A 20,959-nucleotide genomic window follows, 5' to 3' on the forward strand; every position below is an offset into this window, starting at 1 on the left:
TCAGATATTCTTCCAAAGCCATTTTTTCTTCTTCAACCATCTGATGTACTTGTAGCATTCCACGCCCACCTATTTGCCTTGGTAGATAAAGTCTATCAATGTCACTGCGTGGATGAAGGGCATGATTCATTGTCATTATTTTTCTGGTCTGCCTATCCATTGCTTTTAGTTCTGCTTGAGTCCAGTCCACTATTCCAGCTGTGTACCTAATGACTGGGATTGCCCAGGTGTTGATTGCCTTTATGGTATTTCCTCCATTGAGTTTGGATTTTAAGATCTTCTTCACTCTCTTGATGTATTCACCTCTAATCTTTTTCTTGACTTCAGTGTGCTTGATGTTGTCAGCTTGAAGGATACCCAAGTATTTGTAGTACTCTTCCTCATCCAGACTCTTAATGTTATTTTCGTGGGGCATCTTGATTCCTTCAGTTTTCACTATTTTTCCTTGTTTGATAGTAAGTGTGGCACATTTGTCCAAGCCAAACTCCATTACAATATCTTGGCTATATATACGGACAGTGTTGAGCAGCGATTCTATTTCAGATGATGTTTTTCCATACAGCTTCAGATCATCCATATAAAGGAGGTGGGATAGTCTGGCAGATGTTTTTGATGTTTGATAGCCATGTCCTGAGTTATTCAGTATTGTTGACAGAGGAAACAGTGCAATAACAAATAGTAATGGTGATAATGAATCTCCTTGAAATATTCCTCTCTTGATATTAACCTCTCCCAGCCTCTCACCATTGATCTGCAACTGTGTCTTCCATTGTGCCATCGATCTTTGCACAAATTTTCTGATGTTTCTACTGACTCCTGTTATTTCTAGGCACTTTATTATCCAATCATGTGGCAGAGAGTCAAATGCCTTTTTGTAGTCAATCCATGCCACATTCAGGTTGGTCTTCCTTCTCTTGCAGTTTTCCAAGATCATTTTGTCTATTAGGAGTTGATCTTTTGTTCCTCTGCTGTTGGGGCGGTTTCCTTTCTGCTCAGGTGGAAAGAGATTGTTTTCAACTAGATGCTGTTGCACTGCATCAGCTACTACACCAGTTAGTAATTTGAAAGTTGTTGGTAAGCAGGTAATTGGCCTGTAGTTACCTGGTGTTGCCCCTTTTGCTGGATTTTTCATTATTAGGTAGGTTTTCCCAGTTGTTAGCCACTTTTCAATTTCTCCTCCTTGTAGTATATTGTTGAACTGTTTGGCAATGAGTGGGTGTATAACAGTTAGATGTTTCAACCAAAACCCATGCAGTTCATCTTCACCTGGTGCTGACCAATTTTTGATTTTCTTTGCTCTTTTTTCTACCATTTTTGTTGTTATTACTAGTTCTTTCATTTCAACTTCTGTTTTATTTGCATCCACCTCTTTTAACCAAGCCGCATCCTTGTTGTATTTCTTTGGGTTATCCCATATCTGCTTCCAGAACTGCACTGTTTCTTCCTTGTCAGGTACTGACTGATTCCTTGCAGTTTCTCCATTGATGGATTGGTAGAAACGTTTCTGATTGGATTGAAATTGGAGGTTCTGCCTATAGTTTGCAATTCGAGCTTCATATCTACTGATTTTCCTGGCTATAGCTGTTATTTGTTGCTTTATTATTTCCAGTGCTTCCTTGATCTTCCTTGTTTCTAAGTGGTATTTCTTGATTAGGTATTCTTTGGTCTTCTTGTTCTTCAGCTTCTTTTCTTTCATCTGTTCTAGCTTGCTTGCATGTGATCTTAACTTGCTGATCTTATTTTCTAGTCTAACCTTCCATTTTTCTGGTGCACTGTTTGTTTGTTTTTCTTCTTTGTTGATTTTGCATCCCAGGTATTCTGTTATAACTGCAGCTGTGCTGTACATTAGTTGGTTTGTTTCTTGCAATGAATTGGTGCTTATACTTGATATTGCAATATTTGCATCTTTTAATGCTTGTGCTAGCTGTTTCTTTGGAACAAGCTTCAATGCAGGTAGCCTTATTCTATTGTTTTTGTGCTGTTCTAGATGCTCAGTTATTCTTTGTTTCAATTCTTTTATTTCTTTAGTTAGAGGGTTTTGTTCTTCCTGAGGTAGAGGTGCCTGGTTTCCAAATGAGAACAGTTGTATATCTCTGCTAGATTCCTTCACTGCCAACTCCCCCTGGTTTGCCTCTACATTCTGAATTACTTCTGGTAAGGCTTTGATTTCTTTGCCCTGGGTAAACCTTTGCAGTTCGTCCAATTCTGTTTCTGTGAATACTTTATTTCGTGTTATAAATCGGCGTTGATCTGCTAGTCTCTGTTCTGTTATTTCTGATTCTGAATGTTGTTCTTTCCAGAACTGGTGCATTCGTTTTAGATATCCTCTTCTTGTTGGACTTGATCTGTAGTAACAGATCATTATTTCTTTGTTTTCCATCACTGTGTATCTGCGACGGGTAAACACCTTTTCTTCCAGTAGTTCTGCAGCTGCTGGCCCTGGTTGCTCAGCCAACAGTCCTGAGTCCTGTAACCCATTTTTCACCAGATATCCAGGAACTCCAATATCTAGTGCGGACCTTGTTAACCCGGGCGACGTCCGAGCCGTTATGGCATTCTGAAATTTACGTCTCACCATATTTTTTATGGGAGAGACACTCTTTGTCTGACTCCTCTGATGAGACCTGTCCAGTATGGTTGAACCTCTGGCATAGCTCTCATCTTCCTCAGAGTACACAAGCCCCACAACCACGTCAAGGTAGTGCTTATTATTATTATTACTATTATTATTATTATTATTATTATTATTATTATTATTATTATTATTATTATTATACAAGCTACCTTGTCCATCTCTTGAAACTGGAGGGAACTAATTATTAGCCTGTCAGGCATTACAGGTACAATATATACATTTTAAAAACCCCAACAGTTCAAACTGCTGCTCAGGCTGTTATCTCCATCGATGATGATGATGATTGAGGGCGATGTAACGAAGCGGTGCATTTAATAATTAAAAATACCTCCGGAGATGATTAAAAGGCACCTGTGATTAATTGGAACGCTTTCCAAATGAGTCACCATGTTAAGTCCTTCACAGAACAAAAAAGAAAACACAATAAAGCCTTGGTAGCATCTTGACCAATGTGTCTTTCAAGCAGGGGTCTTCAAACTTGGCCCTTTGACGACTTGTAGACTTCAACTCCCAGAATTCCTCAGCCAGCCTCCATTTTGTTCGTTAGATTTAAGACAGGGATCTTCAAACTTGGCCCTTTGATGACTTGTGGACTTCAACTCCCAGAATTCCTCAGCCAGCCTCCATTTTGTTCGTTAGATTTAAGACGGGGGTCTTCAAACTTGGCCCTTTGATGACTTGTGGACTTCAACTCCCAGAATTCCTCAGCCAGCCCCCATTTTGTTTGTTAGATTTAAGACAGGAGTCTTCAAACTTGGCCCTTTTAGGACTTGTGGACTTCAACTCCCAGAATTCCTCAGCCAGGCACACAACTGTCGTAAATATGAGTCACTTACCAAGTATTAGTACCACTTTGTAAAACTCCTAGTGGGACCACACCTGGAATACTGCCACCAATTTTGGTCACCATGTCACAAAAAAGACGTTGAAGAGTTTGGAAAATTTTCAGAGAAGAGCAACTAAGATGATCAAAGGCCTGGAGGCCAAAACATACAAAGAACGGCTGCGGGACTTGGGTTTGGCTAGTCTAAAGAAAAGAAGAAGCAGGGGAGACATGATAGCAGTGTTTCAGTATTTGAGGGGCTGCTAAAAAGAAGAGGGAGTCAAGCTATTTTCCAAGGCGCCTGAAGGCAGGACAAGAAACAATGGTTGGAAACTAATCCAAGTGAGAAGCAACCTGGAACTAAGGAGAAACTTCCTGACAGTCAGAACAATTAATCAGTGGAACAACTTGCCACCAGAAATCGTGGCCGGTCCATCACTGGAGATTTTAAAGAAGAGATTGGACAGTCACTTGTCTGAGGTGGTATAGGTCAGGGGTAGGCAACCTTGGCTCTTTTATGACTTGTGGACTTCCAGAATTCCTGAGCCAGCCTGGCTCAGCTTGGTAACCTCTCCCTTTCCCCTTAGCATGGCTGGCTCAGGAATTCTGGGAGTTGAAGTCCACGAGTCATAAAAGAGCCAAGGTTGCCTAACCCTGGTATAGGTTCTCCTGCTTGAGTGGGGGGCTGGACTAGAAGACCTCCAAAGTCCCTTCCAGCTCCTATTCTATTCTATTCTATTCTATTCTATTCTATTCTATTCTATTCTATTCTATTCTATTCTATTCTTATTCTATTCTGTTATTTCTATTCTGTTATTTCTATTCTGTTCTATTCTATTCTAGTCTAGTCTAGTCTAGTCTCTATTCTATTCTATTCTATTCTATTCTATTCTTATTTCTATTCTAATCTATTCTATTCTATTCTTATTCTATTCTGTTATTTCTATTCTGTTATTTCTATTCTGTTCTATTCTATTCTATTTTGATATTTCTATTCTGTTATTTCTATTCTGTTCTATTCTAGTCTAGTCTAGTCTCTATTCTATTCTATTCTATTCTATTCTATTCTATTCTTATTTCTATTCTGTTCTATTCTATTCTATTATGATATTTATATTCTGTTATTTCTATTCTATTCTAGTCTAGTCTAGTCTAGTCTAGTCTCTATTCTATTCTATTCTATTCTATTCTATTCTATTCTATTCTATTCTATTCTATTCTATTCCATTCCATTCCATTCCATTCCATTCCATTCCATTCCATTCCATTCCATTCTATTCTATTCTTATTTCTATTCTGTTATTTCTAGTCTGTTCTATTCTGTTCTATTCTATTCTATTCTGATATTTATATTCTATTCTATTCTATTCTATTCTATTCTATTCTATTCTATTCTATTCTATTCTATTCTATCATCCTCAGCAGTTTGGCCACTGGTTCAGATTTATGACGGTTGCAGTGTCCCAGAGTCACGTGATCGCCATTTGTCACCTTCCCAGCCAGCTTCCGGCCAGCCAATTCAATGTGGGGGGAGGGGAATGCCAGACTCGCTTAACGACCGCACGATTCACTTCGCGGCTGCAGCGATTTCGCTTAATGGCGGGAGGGCCCCGTGACTCCCCTTGGGCGGCCTGCTGACGAGCAAAGTCAACGGGGGGGAGCCAGGTCCCCTTAGCCACCCGCTTCCTAACGTAACGACCGCAGTGATCCGTTTAACGACCGCGGCAAGAAAAATGGCGCAAAACCCACTCAACGGCTGTGGAAATCTGGGGCTGAATTGTGGTCGTTAAGTCGAGGAGCCACCCCCCCCTTTTTGCCACAAGCGCGCGTGCGGGCCGGGGTGCCTTAGCGCTTTCAGAAGACACACACACCCCTCCCACCGGGCCTCTGCGCCCGATTGCCCGACGGGTTGAAGCCCCAGCCAGATTCGCAAGAGCCAAAGATACTGTTCCGTTATTTGGCAGCCCACCGGAGGGAGATTTGGCCCCGAAAGGCAGTTAGTAGCAGGGGGGGATAAAGATTTATCCAAATATCTCTGGGCCTCTGGCAGGGCTGCAACCTCTGCATTGGCAGAGAAGGGACGGAGGCCCACCAGCGGTTCTGTCGGACTCTCCGTGAACCGGCTCCACCCTGCTCGTGACCCCCGGGCCACCTCCGTCTCCCTGCCTCCAGACCCTGCTCCTTTCCCTGATTCCAAGGAATGCCTCCGTCCTTGTTGATCCAGCTGCCACACATCTGCCACCCCCTGCTTGCTGCAAGACACTGTAAACCATTTCATACACACACACCCCTCCTTCTACTCTGGACGGAAAGGAAGGCCCGCTGGGCTATAAAAAGATCCAGAGATGCTTTAGAACAGACTGCAGGGGGTGAAAAGAAAAGAAGAAAAGAAAAGAAGGAAAGGAAAGGAAAGGAAAGGAAAGGAAAGGAAAGGAAAGGAAAGGAAAAACACGGTTAAAGATATTGCTTCTTTGCTAGCTTTGGACAAGGGGGATTGCGGGCAGTTTTTGAGAAACTCTGGAGAGAAAGAAAGCAGATAGAGGGGGCGGTATCCCCAAGGGTTTTTTTTTTTTTCCAAAAGGCAGCTGGACTTTGTTTGTCCTTGAAGACGTTTCGCTTCTCGTCCAAGGGGCTTCTTCAGTTCTAACGGAATGGTGGTGGAGAATGGAAGGGTTTATGTTCTTTGCAGTCATCTGGTCTTTAGTACTCTCCCTCAGGGTTGTGGAAGCCACCTGGAGGTTTAACCATGCCCTCAGGGTCACCGGAATAGTGCAAAGGGTTGTTGGATAGATAAACTTCCAAGTGGCCTCAACGTTTCTCATCAACGACCAGATGACTGCAAGGAAAAAGAGTAGAGTAGAGTAGAGTAGAGTAGAGTAGAGTAGAGTAGAGTAGAGTAGAATAGAAAAGAAAATATGAATGGAATTACAAATAGAATAGAATAGAATTACAAATAGAATATAGAATAGAATAGAATAGAATAGAATAGAATAGAATAGAACAGAAAAGAATAGAACAGAATAGAATAGAATATAGAATAGAACAGAATTACAAATAGAATATAGAATAGAATAGAATTACAAATAGAATAGAATTAGAATAGAATAGAATTGCAAATAGAATAGAGTAGAACAGAATAATTAGAATAGAATAATAATTAGAATAGAATAGAATAGAATGGAATGGAATGGAATGGAATGGAACGGAGTGGAGTGGAACAGGAGAAATATAGAGTAGAGTGGAGTAGAGTAGAATAGGAATAGAATAATAATTAGAAAAGAATAGAATATAGAAAAGGAACCGAACCGAACCGAACAGAATAGAATAGAATAGAATAGTTGGAAACTGACCAAAGAGAGAAGAAACCTAGAATTAAAGAGAAACTTCCTGACAGTGAGGACAATCAACCAGTGGAACAGAAGTTGCCTCCAGAAATCGTGGGCGCTCCATCACTGGAGGTTTTTAAGAAGAGACTGGACAGTCATTTGTGTGAGATGGTATATAGGGTGTCCTGCTTGAGCAGAGGGCTAGATTAGAAGACCTTCAAGGTCCCTTCCTATTCTATTCTATTCCATTCTATTCTATTCTATTCTATATTCCAATATCTATTCTATTCTATTCTATTCTATTCTATTCTATTCTATTCTATTCTATTCTATTCTATTCTATTCTATTCTATTCTGTTCCATTCCGTTCCGTTCCGTTCCATTCCATTCCATTCTATTCTATTTTCCAATATCTATTCTATTCCGTTCCGTTCCATTCCATTCTATTCTATATTTCAATATCTAATCTATTCTATTCTATTCTGTTCCGTTCCGTTCCATTCCATTCTATTCTATTTTCCAATATCTATTCTATTCTATTCTATTCTATTCTGTTCTGTTCTGTTCTGTTCCGTTCCGTTCCATTCCATTCTATTCCATTCTATTCTATATTCCAATATCTATTCTATTCTGTTCCATTCTGTTCTGTTCCGTTCCATTCCATTAGATTCTATTCTATTTTCCAATATCTATTCTGTTCCATTCCATTCCATTCTATTCTATTCCTGTTCTATTCTATTCCATTTTTATATTCTATTTCATTTCTGAGTCTCATGTTTTTCCATAAGCAGGTCAGGACTGAAGACAGATTTCTCCTCTAGCACTGATGATATAACCGAGTTGGGTAATGAGAATGTTTTCTCAGTTGCAAGAAAACAGCCAAGTTGAACAACAACCAAGAACTCCACAATCATCATCATCTTCACCTTCACCATCATCATGTTCTTCCTCTTTCTCCTCCTCCTCTCTGCAAACCCCACTTCCTTCTAGCACTGATGATGCTACCTAGTTGGATCATGAAACGTCTGCAGGAAAACAGCCATGCTCAGAGAGCACCAAGGACCCCACAGTCTCCTCCTCCTCCCTCCATTCCCTTCTAGCACTGATGGTGTTACTTAGCTGCGTAAAAAAAAAAAACATCTACCAAGCTCAGAGAGCACCAAGGATCCCCCAGTTCAACCCTGAGCTACAGAGATTCCCTTCTATTGAAGGTTGTTGACTGTTCATGACCAGACTGACAGGAAGATGGACTGGATGGCGGAGGGTGTGGCACAAAAATCCATGTGCAAAATCCTGGACTCCTGCTTTTCATTGCCCACCCGCCCGCAAGGGGTCATCTCTGGCAACCCTCCTCTCCCCAGCTTTGTTTTTTTTTTGGCTGACATCGGATTTGCCAATCTGGCAGACGTAGTCCTCACCTTATGGAGCCAATCCCCATTGCAGTCGTTAAGTCAAGAACTACTTGAATATACAAACAGGCAGCAAACCCAATTTCCTACTAGCATTGATGGTGCTGCCTAATTGGGTCATGAAATGTCTGCAGAAAAACAACCCCAGATCAAAGAGCATCAAGGATCCCATAGTCCTCCTCCTCTTCCTCCATCTTCTCTCCCTCCTCCTCCTCCTCCTCTTCTTCCCTTCCAGCACTGATGTTGCTACCTAGTTGGGTCATGAAACGTCTGCAAGAAAACCACCAAGCTCAGAGAGCACCAAGGACCACACAGTCTCCTCCTCCTCCACCACCACCACCTTCTCCCTCTTCCTCCTCCTCTTCCCTTCCAGCACTGATATTGCTACCTAGTTGGGTCATGAAACATCTGCAAGCTCAGAGAGCACCAAGGACCACACAGTCCTCCTCCTCCTCCTCCTCCGCCACCACCACCTCCACCACCACCACCACCTTCTCCATCTTCCTCCTCCCCTTCCCTTCCAGCACTGATGTTGCTACCTAGTTGGGTCATGAAATGTCTGCAAGAAAACCACCAAGCTTAGAGAGCACCAAGGACCACACAGTCCTCCTCCTCTTCTTCCTCCTCCTCCTTCACTACCACCACCTCCAGCACCACCACCACCTTCTCCATCTTCCTCCTCCTCTTCCCTTCCAGCACTGATGTTGCTACCTAATTGGGTCATGAAACGTCTGCAAGCTCAGAGAGCACCAAGGACCACACAGTCCTCCTCCTCCTTCTCTTCTTCCACCTTCTCCTCCTCCTTCTCCTCTTCCTCCTCCCATTCCCTTCTAGCACTGATGTTGCTACCTAGTTGGGTCATGAAATGTCTGCAAGAAAACCACCAAGCTCAAAGACCACCAAGGACCCCACAGTTCAGCCCTGAGCTACCAATATCCTCTTCTCTTAGATTCCTCTCACTCGCCCAGCCGGAAGAGTTGGTAAGACCCTCCATCCTGAGCAGCCCATAAGCAAGCAGGTGGCCCAATCCACAGCAACAACGGTGGGTCCCCAACCAGGCTCTTGAAAGCCACGGCTTCTCGCCCAAACAACAAATCCCGGCAGCCACCTGAGATACCATCAACTCACCGTAGATCTGCCGAGGCGACGAGCAGCTGGCAGTGGCGGAAGGCAGCTCCAGGCTCAGTTGTCCTGCGGGCAGGCAGACGCCGCTGCCATCCATGGGAGCCAAAGGGCCGCTGCCTTTGTTTTTCCAAAGCTCCACTTTGCTCCTCTCTCCAGAGTTGGGAGTCTTCTCCAGCGGTCTGGACGTCTCCTGCCCGCGCACTTGGTGAAGTTTGGTTCTCAAGACGACTATCGGATCTGCAGGTCGATTAGAAAGGACCTCCTCTTCTTCTGCTGCTGATTCCTCCTCCTCTCCCTCCTCCTCCTCTTCCTCCTCTCTCTTCCCACCACCAGGAGCTCCTCGACGGGGCTGCGGGCTGCTGACCGAACGGTCCTCTTTGCTGCTTCGCAGCCCCTCAAAGTTTCTGAGGTCTGGCTGGAGGGACTGCAAGGTGCCAGCGGGAGGAGCCCGGCCTGGCTTCATCCCGTTCTTCACCGGCGCTTCTCTCCCGGGACCCCTTTTCGGAGACGGCTCCACCTCTGGAGCCAAGTCCTGGAAAAGGTTCCCCTCCGGCTGCAGCTTCTGAGCGATGTGGTTGAGGTAGGAGCGGAAGCGGCCGCTGTGGTGCTTCTGCACAAGCCTGGCGTAAGCGTTCCTGTACGGCTTGCTGGGCCCGTCTTTCCCAGGATGGGCAGCTGGGCTGTGGACGCACCCTCGTGGCTCCATACTCCCAGAACACTACTGGCTGAAAAGGAGCACAAATAATAATAATAACAACAACAACAACAACAACTGGAGCACCACTTGAACACCATTGGCATTGACAAATTCGCTATTAGTCAATTGCAAAAGGCAGCCTTACTAGGAACTGCTTCCATCCTACGACGATATCTGTAATACCATTAAACATCCACATCTGCCTATCCCAGGTCCTGGGTAAGGACTCGATAGGTAGACAAAATGCCAAATCCAGTCTGAACATCTGGCTGACTGTGTGATGATCGATAATAATAATAATAGACAGCAGAATAGACGAGAAAGAACTGGAGAAGATAACAAAATACAAAGACCTACAAATAGAAATAGAAAGACTGTGGCAAAAGCAAGCAAGGGTAGTACCAATAGTCATAGGCTCCTTGGGTGCAATCCCAAAACAACTGGAGCACCACTTGAACACAATTGGCATTGACAAATTCGCTATTAGTCAATTGCAAAAGGCGGCCTTATTAGGAACTGCTGCCATCCTGCGACGATATCTGTAATACCATCAAACATCCACATCTGCCTATCCCAGGTCCTGGGTAAGGACTCGATAGGTAGACAGAATGCCAAATCCAGTCTGAACATCTGGCTGACTGTGCAATGATCCATAATAACAATAATAATAATAGTGTTGGAAGGGACCTTGGAGGTCATCTAGTCCAACCCCCTGCTCAGGCAGGAAACCCTATACCATTTTGGACAAATGGCTGTCCAGTCTCTTCTTAAAAACTTCCAGTGTTGGAGCATTCACCGCTTCTGGAGGCAGGTGGTTCCACTGGTTAATTGTTCTCACGGTCAGGAAGTTTCTCCTTAGTTCTAGGTTGCTTCTCTCCTTGGTCAGTTTCCATCCGTTGCTTCTTGTCCTGCCTTCAGGGGCTTTGGAGAATAACTTGACTCCCTCTTCTTTGTGGCAGCCCCTGAGAGATTGGAATACTGCTATCATGTCCCCCCTTGTCCTTCTCTTCATTAAACTAGGCATGCCCAATTCCCGCAACCGTTCCTTGTATGTTTTAGCCTCCAGTCCCCTAATCATCTTTGTTGCTCTTCTCTGCGCTCTTTCTAGAGTCTCAACATCTTTTTTACATCGTGGTGACCAAAACTGGATGCTGTATTCCAGGTGCAGCCTTACCAAGGCCTTGTAAAGTGGTATTAACACTTCACATGATCTTGATTCTCTCCCTCTGTTAATAAAGATACAGTATACATCTTTGATACTTGTCAGGACGGTACATAAGTTCAATTCTCGTCCTAACCTTCCGACAAACCGTTACGGGGAGTCCTCAACATAGGGCCACAATTGAGGCCAATTCCAGGGCTAAGCAAGACCATCGTGAAAGCGAGGGTTGCTCCATTTAAACGACTTTTCTGAATCACTGCAGTTGTTAAGTTACTGACACAGCTGTTAAGCGATCCTGGCTTCCCCCCCCCCCTTGACGTTGCTTGTCAGAAGGTTGCAAACAGAATCAGGTGACTTGGGGGACATTGGAACCATCGTAAATACGAGTCAGTTGACAAGCGTCTGAATTTTGACCACGTGACCAGGCGGAGGCCGCAGCGGTCGTCAGTGTGGAAAAACGGTCCTAAGTCACTTTTTGGCAGTGCCGTTGTAACGTCAAACGGTCACAGAACCCATTGTTGTAAATCGAGGACTTAGTCCATTCGTTCTTTCATTTTGCTATACAACCTCAAAGGAGATACAGTGCTAAATGGAGAGAAACAACCTTAATACTGGGTCAATTTTAAGATGTGTGGACTAGGGCAGGGGTCCCCAACCCCCAATCTGTGGACCGGTATCGGGCCACAGCATGTCAGCAACTGGTCTGCACAAACAAGCAAAGCCCCTTCCGTGGGATGCAGGCAGCACACAAAACCACACACTCTCCAGTCCACGGAAAAACCTGTCTCCACGGAACCGGTCCCTGGTGCCCAAAAGGTTGGGGACCTCTGGACTAGGGCATACCCGATTGGAGAAAGCATGAATAGAGATTCTAAAGTTTCCTCTTTCCATTATGTCAGTGGTTCTCAACTTTTTTAATGCCGCGACCCCCAACTGGTCATAAGTCGAGGACTACTCAACTGGTGCAGCACCGTTTGCAGAATGAGACTTTTGGCGGGCTCAGCAGGGCAGAGACAGCCTGGACAATTCCTGTTGGCTTTGGAAAGCCAATAGAGTTAGACTCTATTCAAGAGAGTCTACTCTATTGGCTTTCGAAAGCCAATAGAATAAAAGGGAGTAGCACAGCTAAGGAAAAGGGGAAAAAAAATGGCGGACTGTGTTGTTTGGCGACCCCTGTGAAATGGTCGTTTGACCCCAAATGGGGTCCCAACCCACAGGTTGAGAACCACTGCGTTATGTATTCCAGATGGACAGTGATTAATATTTATATGTTACTTATATGTAAGGGTGTAGGTCGATACATACCGTAAATGCCGGCGTATAAGGCGACTTCCGCGAGCGCTGGAATCGGCGCCAAAGACAGAGGTCGTCTTATACGCCGGGTCGTCTTATACGCCAGAAATACTGGTAGTTTCTGGCGTATAAGACGACGTTCTAGGAATGCAGCCAAGCTATAAAGACGGGGGTCGTCTTATACGCAAGGTCGCCTTGTACACCGGCATTTACGGTACGTTTTATATAGTCTGTTTAAATGTGTGGTGTATGTGTACACTTTGAGAGCAAGCAACTAAATTTCATTTTTTAATGTGTACCATTATGCCCACAGTAAAAAAAAAATGACAATAAAGGTTATCTATCTATCTATCTCGATGATCACTTAACTATGAGCCAGCAGTGTGCAGCAACAACCAAAAAAGCTAATACAATCCTGGGTTGTATAAACCAGGGCTTTCCAACCTTTTCACCCATTGTACCACTTTTAGGATATGGCAACATCCGAGGACCACCAGTCGCCTAGCAAGGTGTCAAAAACTTGATAAAGTACAGGTAGTCCTCGACTTACAACAGTTCGCTTAGTGACTGTTTGAAGTCACAACGGCACTGAAAAAAATGCCCCCCGAACCACAGCCGAGCAAGACACCTGCCTGCCCACCCGGCGGAGCTCTTCCTCCCGTCCGAGGTTTTCATTGTTGTGAGCATTTCTGTTCAGGACTGGCAGCGGGGGTGGGGTGGGGGGGGTGTTTGGTTTTTATTCCCCTCGTCTGCTGGGTGGTTGAAGCACGTTTTGGTCACTTCCCATGACCCTGGGTCACTGTGACCATCATAAATATGAATCAGTTGCCAAGCACCTGATTGAAAATCACAAGACCCTGGAGAGGCTGCAACATTCCAGCTGATCAGCGCTTCTTCTGGGCTCAGCAGAAGTGCCAGGATCAGTGCTGCTTTCCCGCTGATTGGTGCTTCTTCTGGGCTCAGCAGAAGCACCAGGATCAGTGCCGAGCTACAGCTGGAGCCTGGCACCGATCCTGGCGCTTCCGCTGAGCCCTGACAGCCCCGAAGAAGCGCCGATTAGCTGGAAAGCAGCACTGATCCTGGCGCTTCCGCTGAGCTCCAGCCATCTCTCACTCAGGCTTGTGCGGTGCTGCCTCCGGTTCAGCTCGTTCCCCTCCCCCGCTACCACTTTTCTAGGATGGTCATGTACCACCTGCCAGGTGCCAATGGACCACAGGTGGTACCCGTACCCCTGGTTGAAAAGCCCTGGTATAAACAGAGGCATAGAATCAAGATCACGCAAAGTATTAGTACTGCTTTATAAAACCCTAGTGAGGCCACACTTGGAATACTGCAGCCAATTTTGGTCACCATATCACAAAACAGATGTTGAGAGTCCCTTCCAATTCTATTCTATTCTATTCTATTCTATTCTATTCTATTCTATTCTATTCTATTCTATCTAGCTTGGGTGAGAATTTATGCTGTGCTGACACTTAGCTACCATTTTTATTGGGATATTTTAAGAAGAGCATTACGTTTGGGGGTAAATATAATGACATTGTTTGAATTAGGGTGTGGATTTTTGGGGTGGTTAATGTGCTTAGTTGTGAGTTATCTTATCATGTATATTATTACTGCTTTAGGTACCTTGTGTCTTTCAACAGGGACAATATATGCATCCTTCTAAACAATGTAACATTTAAACCTCTCCCTTGTCCAAGTCTTCTCCAGGCACCAAGGTGATATACACAATTTCCTTGGCTAGAACATCCAATTTAGTCTATCAGTGAAGGCATCAGATTAGACAGCAGGAGATGGTGAGTTCTAGTCCCACCTTAGGCATTAAGGTCAGTTGGATAACTTTGGACCAATCAATGGAGATGGTGAGTTCTAATTCCACCTTAGCCATGAAAGCTGGCTGGGTGACTTTGGGCCAGTCACCAGGAGACAGTGAGTTCTAGTTCCGCCTTAGTCCTGAAAGCCAGGTGGGTGACTTTGGGCCAGTCCCTTTCTCTTAGCCCAACCCGCCTCACCAGGTTGTTATTGTGGGGAAAATAGAAGGGAAAAGTCTTAGGTATGTTCGCTGCCTTGAGTTCTTTGTGCAAGCAATAAAAGCAAAATAAACAAATGCAGAAAAGTTTAGCTCCCCCCCCCCAGCCATTTCTGAGGCTGTTTTTTCCGTCTTCCAGACCTAAAGCCCAAAGGTGGGGATTTCCCAGTGGTCTCCCCTCCACGTCCCACCCATTAACGCCACCAGCAGCCCTGTCCCGCCCTGGATTCTGGCTTACCCCGGTTTGCCTGTAACCCTCCCCGCCCACCCCCTTCCCCCGCTCCCTCCCCCATTGTGCTCATTGCATTTTACTGGGGAAGCTGCCTCCATCTCCCCTCATTTGAAAGGCACCCATGAAGACCTCTGGAGGAAGAGCAAGTGGAGGGAAGGGGGGCCGAGGTGTTTGCAAGGGAGCCTATGAGAGGTCTCTCCCCCCCCCATATAGCCTCGCCTGGCAACCTGGCAACCTGGCAGGGCTTCCCTATGGGGAAGGGGGGAGGCTAGGCAGCCCACCCCCGGACGAAGGAAGGAGGAGGCGAGCAGAAGGAGACCCTCCCCTCCCCCAGTCCCCCCCCTTCCAGTCCCAGCCCCAGTGGGGCAAGGGGAGCCCCCTCGCTCACCTGCCCAAACTCCGCACTGGGGCTCAGCATCGGCTTCAACTTCCCCACTTCCGGTTTGCCTCTCCTTCCGGGTCTCGCGGATGGCGTTCTACGGGTCCCGACGAGGCCTTCCCAGCTCGCGGAGAGCGAAGCCGAAGCGTCGCGCCGACCAGGCGCCCTTGGCGAGACCGGCTGGTTGGCCGCGGCGGCGCCGAAAGCGCATGCGCGCGCCTGGCTGCAGGGTTTCTGGAGGCACCTCTGGTTGTGGCCCGTTTGTGTGTGTCTGTCTGTCTGTCTGTCTGTCTGTCTTATCTCTCTCTTTTCTCTCTCCATCCCCATCCATCTATCTATCTATCCATCTATCTATCTATCCATCCCGCTCTATCTCTCTATCTATCTTATCTCTCTCTCTCCATCCCCATCCATCTATCTATCTATCTATCCATCCCTCTCTTTCTCTATCTTATCTCTCTCTCTCCATCCCCATCTATCTATCTATCTATCTATCTATCTATCTATCTATCTACCCATCCCTCTCTATCTATCTATCTTATCTCTCTCTCTCCATCCCATCTATCTATCCTTCTCTATCTTATCTCTCTCTCCATCCCCATCCATCTATCTATCTATCTATCTATCTATCTATCTATCTATCTATCCCTCTCTCTATCTTATCTCTCTCTCTCCATCCCCATCCATCTATCTATCTCTCCATCCCCATCTATCTATCTATCTATCTATCTATCTATCTATCTATCTATCCATCCCCATCCATCTATCTATCCCTCTCTTTCTCTATCTTATCTCTCTTTCTCTCCATCCCCATCTATCTATCTATCTATCTATCCATCCCTCTCTATCTTATCTCTCTCTCTCTCCATCCCATCTATCTTATCCCTCTCTATCTTATCTCTCTCTCTCCATCCCTATCTATCTATCTATCTATCTATCTATCTATCTATCTATCTATCCCTCTCTCTATCTTATCTCTCTCTATCCATCCCCTTCTATCTATCTATCCATCCTTCTCTATCTATCTTATCTCTCTCTCTCCATCCTATCTATCTATCTATCTATCTATCTATCTATCTATCCCTCTCTATCTATCTTTCTCTCTCTCTCTCCATCCCCATCTATCTATCTATCTATCTATCTATCTATCTATATACAGCAATATAAAATCCTCAAACTCTGGGATGAATACAACACAGCTGTTTATTGTTAAAAAAATAAATATTTTTATTATGTTAACAATAAACAGCTGTTTTGTATTCATCCCAGACTTCGAGGATTTTATATTGCTGTACTGATATGCCTGGGATTCGCATTTTTATAGTTATTAGGGACAGACAGACAGACAGATAGATGTGTATATGTATGTATAAATATATATATAGAGAGATGTATATAGATATGTGTGTATATCCAGGGCTGGCTGAGGAATTCTGGGAGTTGAAGTCCACAAGTCTTAAAGTGGCCAAGTTTGAAGACCCCTGCTGTAATCGTTCTTCATATGTTTTAGCCTCCAGGCGTCTCCAGCAGAGCCATCTTCCCCCAATCAATCTATTAAATTGATTTATTGTATAACTATTCCCTTTGGTTACTACTAGTTACTTGCAAAAGGTACTATCTGTTCTGCTAATCAGTGGTTCTCAACCTGTGGGTCAGGACCCCATTTGGGGTCGAATGACCATTTCACGGGGGTCGCCAAACAACCCAATCCGCCATTTTTTCCCCCTTTTCCTTAGCTGTGCTCCTCCCTTTTATTCTATTGGCTTTTGAAAGCCAATAGAATAGACTCTCTTGAATAGAGTCTAATTCTATTGGCTTTCAAAAGCCAATAGGAATTGTCCAGGCTGTCTCTGCCCTGCTGAGCCGCCAAAAGTCCCATTCTGCAAACGGTGCTGCACCAGTTGAGTAGTCCTCGACTTACGACCGGTTGAGTAGTCCTCGACTTACGACCGGTTGGGGGTCGCGGCATTAAAAAGGTTGAGAACCACTGTGCTAAGTATTCACCTGCTGCCTATTTCTTGGCCACTTGGACCTTTGCTGTTGATGGTTGATCTCCACCACTTGGGTAGCTTCACTAAGGCTGCTAGATTAAAAAACCACAATCCTTACATTCCTACGCCTTGTGATTGTCATGTACAAGTAGCCTTCAATTGACATCCATTTAGTGACCATTCAAAGTTACAACGGCACTGCAAAAAAGGGACTTGAGACTATTTTTCACACTTAACGACCATTCCAGCATCCCCATGGTCACGCGATCGAAATTCAGATGCTTGGCAACTGATTCACATTTATGACGGTCGCAGTGTCCCGGGGTCACGTGATCCCCTTTTGCATTCTTCTGACAAGCAAATTCAAGGGGCAAGACAGATTCACTGCACAATCATCGTACTGCCTTAACAACTGCAGTGATACACAACTAAAAAACTGTGGCAAGAAAGATCGTAAAACAGGGCAAAACCCATTTAGCAAACGTTTCGCTTAGCTACATAAATTTTGGGGCTCAATTACGGTTGTACATCGAGAACTACCGGAAGTGGTCATAAGTCACTTTATTTATTTATTTTTTAAATGTTTTATTGATTTTTAACATACACCTTAATACTTGGTAAACATCACGTTGTCTGGGTTAGTGTTTAAAAAACAATCAATAACAATTAATTTCTCTAATTCTATGGTCCATATAATAGCTTTGCTTGATTTCCTCTGCTGCCAATAATACTCTCTTTTTGCCAACCTTAAATCAATAACAATTAATTTCCCTAATTCTGTAGTCCATATAATAGCTTTGCTTGGTTTCCTCTGCTTCCAATAATACTCTTTTTTTGCCAACCTTAAAATTAATAACAGTTCTTCTTTAAATAAACGACCATTAAATGTAAACATTTTTCACAGGTTTCTGCAAGTAATAACCACATCAATATTTTTAAAGCTTCTTTTCATTGATCACCTTGATTGCCTCATCGGGAATCCTGCTTCCATTCTTCCTTAAATCTGTTTTCCCCACAATATTCAAAACATTCTGACTGATTAGGTCATAAGTCACTTTAATCAAGGTCATTAAACAAATGGTCGGGAGTCAAGGACTACCCATGCATACATACATACATACATTATATATATGAATGGCGAGAAAATTGGACATCAAGTTAAGTCGAGGAAAGATGGGCCGTGAGCTGGAAGGAGAGTGAAATTTATTTACATTTTGTTTTGTTTGTTGGAAGCTGTGGCAGCTGATTATTATTAAAGGGAAAACATGAGCCCAGCCGCAGGAAGTGGGTGTCTATCTTGGCATATTTCAGATTGCCCTTGGAGATTGTGCTAGAGAGCCAACTGGAAACGCCAAATAATTGTTTCCTCCCAAGTCAACAGGTTTGGGAGAGACCAGAAGCAAGGCTGAGCAATTTTCAGACAGGACAGAGCAGTTCTATGGGGTAAATCGTCCAGATTTTCCAGTTAATATCCCTGGTAACATGGAGAATGTCACCGTAAATAATTCAAGAATGCTAGATTTTTGCTCCTGAGAGTTTCTGTAATTTTTGTTCCATTAACTCTTTTTTTTATATAAAGTTTTATTGGTTTTTTAACAGAGTTCAGTAATAATTATTCCACAAAAACGTGTTGTCTGAGTATCTTATTCACTAATACAAATTGAATTCCTAATCCCTAAATCTTTAACCATCAATAAAACAGGTCCCCAAGTTTGAAAATGTTCTGTTTCTTCTTTTTCTTTCAACCTTAAAGTAAGTCTGTCCATTTGCGCACAGTCTCGTATTTTTTTTTATTATTTCTTCTCCTGGTGGTATTTCTTCCATCTTCCAGTATTGTGCAAATATAATTCTTGCTGCTGTTGTCCCATTTAAATACAAGTACATACTTTGCTTATCAACTTTTTTCTGGCATTATACCTAGTTTTTTTTTAAAAAATCAGGTTTATAGTCTATGTCAGCGGTTCTCAACCTTTTTAATGCCGCGACCCCCAACCGGTTGTAAGTCAAGGACTACTCAACCGGTCGTAAGTCGAGGACTACTCAACTGGTGCAGCACCATTTGCAGAATGGGACTTTTGGCGGGCTCAGCAGGGCAGAGACAGCCTGGACAATGCCTATTGGCTTTGGAAAGCCAATAGAATTAGACTCTATGCAAGAGAGTCTATTCTATTGGCTTTCAAGGGAGTAGCACGGCTAAGGAAAAGGGGAAAAAAATGGCGGACTGCGTTGTTTGGCGACCCCCGTGAAATGGTCGTTCGACCCCAAATGGGGTCCCGACCCACAGGTTGAGAACCACTGCTTTAACGCATGTCCACCACATATGGTAATTAAGTCCCTGGTTTGCGTTTACATTTCCAACATTTCTCTGACATGTTTTTAAACATTTTTGCTAATCTTGTTGGTGGCAGGTGCCATCTATAGAAGATTTTGTATATGTTTTCTTTAGATGAAGCTGACATTGTCAGTTTATAGTTTCTTCCCCACAAACTTCGCCACTTCTTTGTTCCACTAACTCTTGTTCATTTATCCATCAGCTTATTTCAGCTACAAACGGTGGAGGACCGTGGCTTTCATCCTTAAAGTCATGGTTCCGACACATGAAACTCTTCAAAGAACTTCGAGGCATTGTTTACCTTAAAGAATCTTTATTTGAGAAGCACAGCATCGGCACTTACATAGTTGAAGCCAAAATCTGAATTCCCCTCCCCTGAGCGCATAGGATCAAAGCACAATTCCCTCCTCTAAATTAAACAGTCATAAATCACATTCTCCAATTAGTTTGAAATGCAGGCTTTCCCTCCAGTTCTCCAACCCGCCAATTCTTATCATCTCTTATTTCTATAACCTAGGTCCAGTATTGTTATGTCTAACTCAGGGCTTTTCAACCAGTGGTACGGGTACCACCTGTAGTACATTGGCACCTGGCAGGTGGTACGCGACCATCCTAGAAAAGTGGTAGCGGGGGAGGGGAATGAGCTGAACCGGTGGCAGCACCGCACAAGCCTGAGCGAGAGACGGCTGGAGCTGCAGGGCTGTCAGGGCTCAGCGGAAGTGCCAGGATCAGCGCTAGACTCCAGCTGGAGCTCAGCGCTGATCCTGGTGCTTCTGCTGAGCCCTAAAGAAGCACCAATCAGCTGGAAAGCAGCACTGATCCTGATACTTCTGCTGAGTCCAGAAGAAGCGCCGATCAGCTGGAATGTTGCAGCATCTCCAGGTGATTTACATTCAGACACTTGGCAACTGATTCATATTTATGACGGTCACAGTGTCCCAGGGTCAGGTGAAGTGACCAAAACCTGCTGCAACCACCCAGCAGACGGGGGGAAAAAAAGCCAAACACCTCCCACCCCACCCCTGCTGCCAATCCTCAGCAGAAATGCTCACAACAATGAAAACCTCGGACAGGAGGAAGAGCGCCGCTGGGTGGGCAGGCAGGCGTCTTGCTCGGCTGTGGCTTGGGGGCACTTTTTTCAGTGCCTTGTAACTTCAAACAGTCACTAAGCGAACTGTTGTAAGTCGAGGACTACCTATACTTTATCAAATTTTTGATACCTTGCTAGGCGACTGGTGGTCCTCGGATGTTGCCATATCCTAAAAGTGGTACAATGGGTGAAAAGGTTGAAAAGCCCTGGTCTAACTAAACTCCCATGGACATTCCTCCCCCCCCCCCTAGTATCATCTAATTCTAACTCTGATTCTAAGAGTAAAACATAAGAAGGAAAATGGCTGCATCTCCATACATTGTCAAAGCAAGAACATCCAAAGTTAGCAGCCTTGACACTTGACTTACAACCATTTGTTTAGTGACCGTTCAGAGTTAAATTGGCACTGAAAAACAGTGACTTATGACCCTTT

General features: G+C 44.3%; 1 protein-coding gene across 1 annotated transcript in view; it reads right to left on the reverse strand.

The window, feature by feature from the left end:
- The window catches only part of DIS3L2 (DIS3 like 3'-5' exoribonuclease 2), a 202,655-nt gene extending 187,396 nt beyond the window's left edge, over positions 1-15,259 (reverse strand). The window contains exons 1-2 of the mRNA XM_039327402.1: positions 15,123-15,259; positions 9,322-10,043 (exon numbers count right to left, since the gene is read on the reverse strand). Of these exons, the coding sequence (XP_039183336.1) occupies positions 9,322-10,024 (703 nt within the window). The 5' untranslated portion in view covers positions 10,025-10,043; positions 15,123-15,259. The remainder of the gene's footprint in view (positions 1-9,321; positions 10,044-15,122) is intronic.
- Positions 15,260-20,959: the final 5,700 nt, after the last annotated feature.

This window comes from Crotalus tigris, unplaced genomic scaffold, assembly GCF_016545835.1.
Source record: "Crotalus tigris isolate CLP2741 ecotype Arizona unplaced genomic scaffold, ASM1654583v1 scf7180000024361.1375286210:1436186, whole genome shotgun sequence".
NCBI classification, from domain to species: domain Eukaryota; kingdom Metazoa; phylum Chordata; class Lepidosauria; order Squamata; family Viperidae; genus Crotalus; species Crotalus tigris.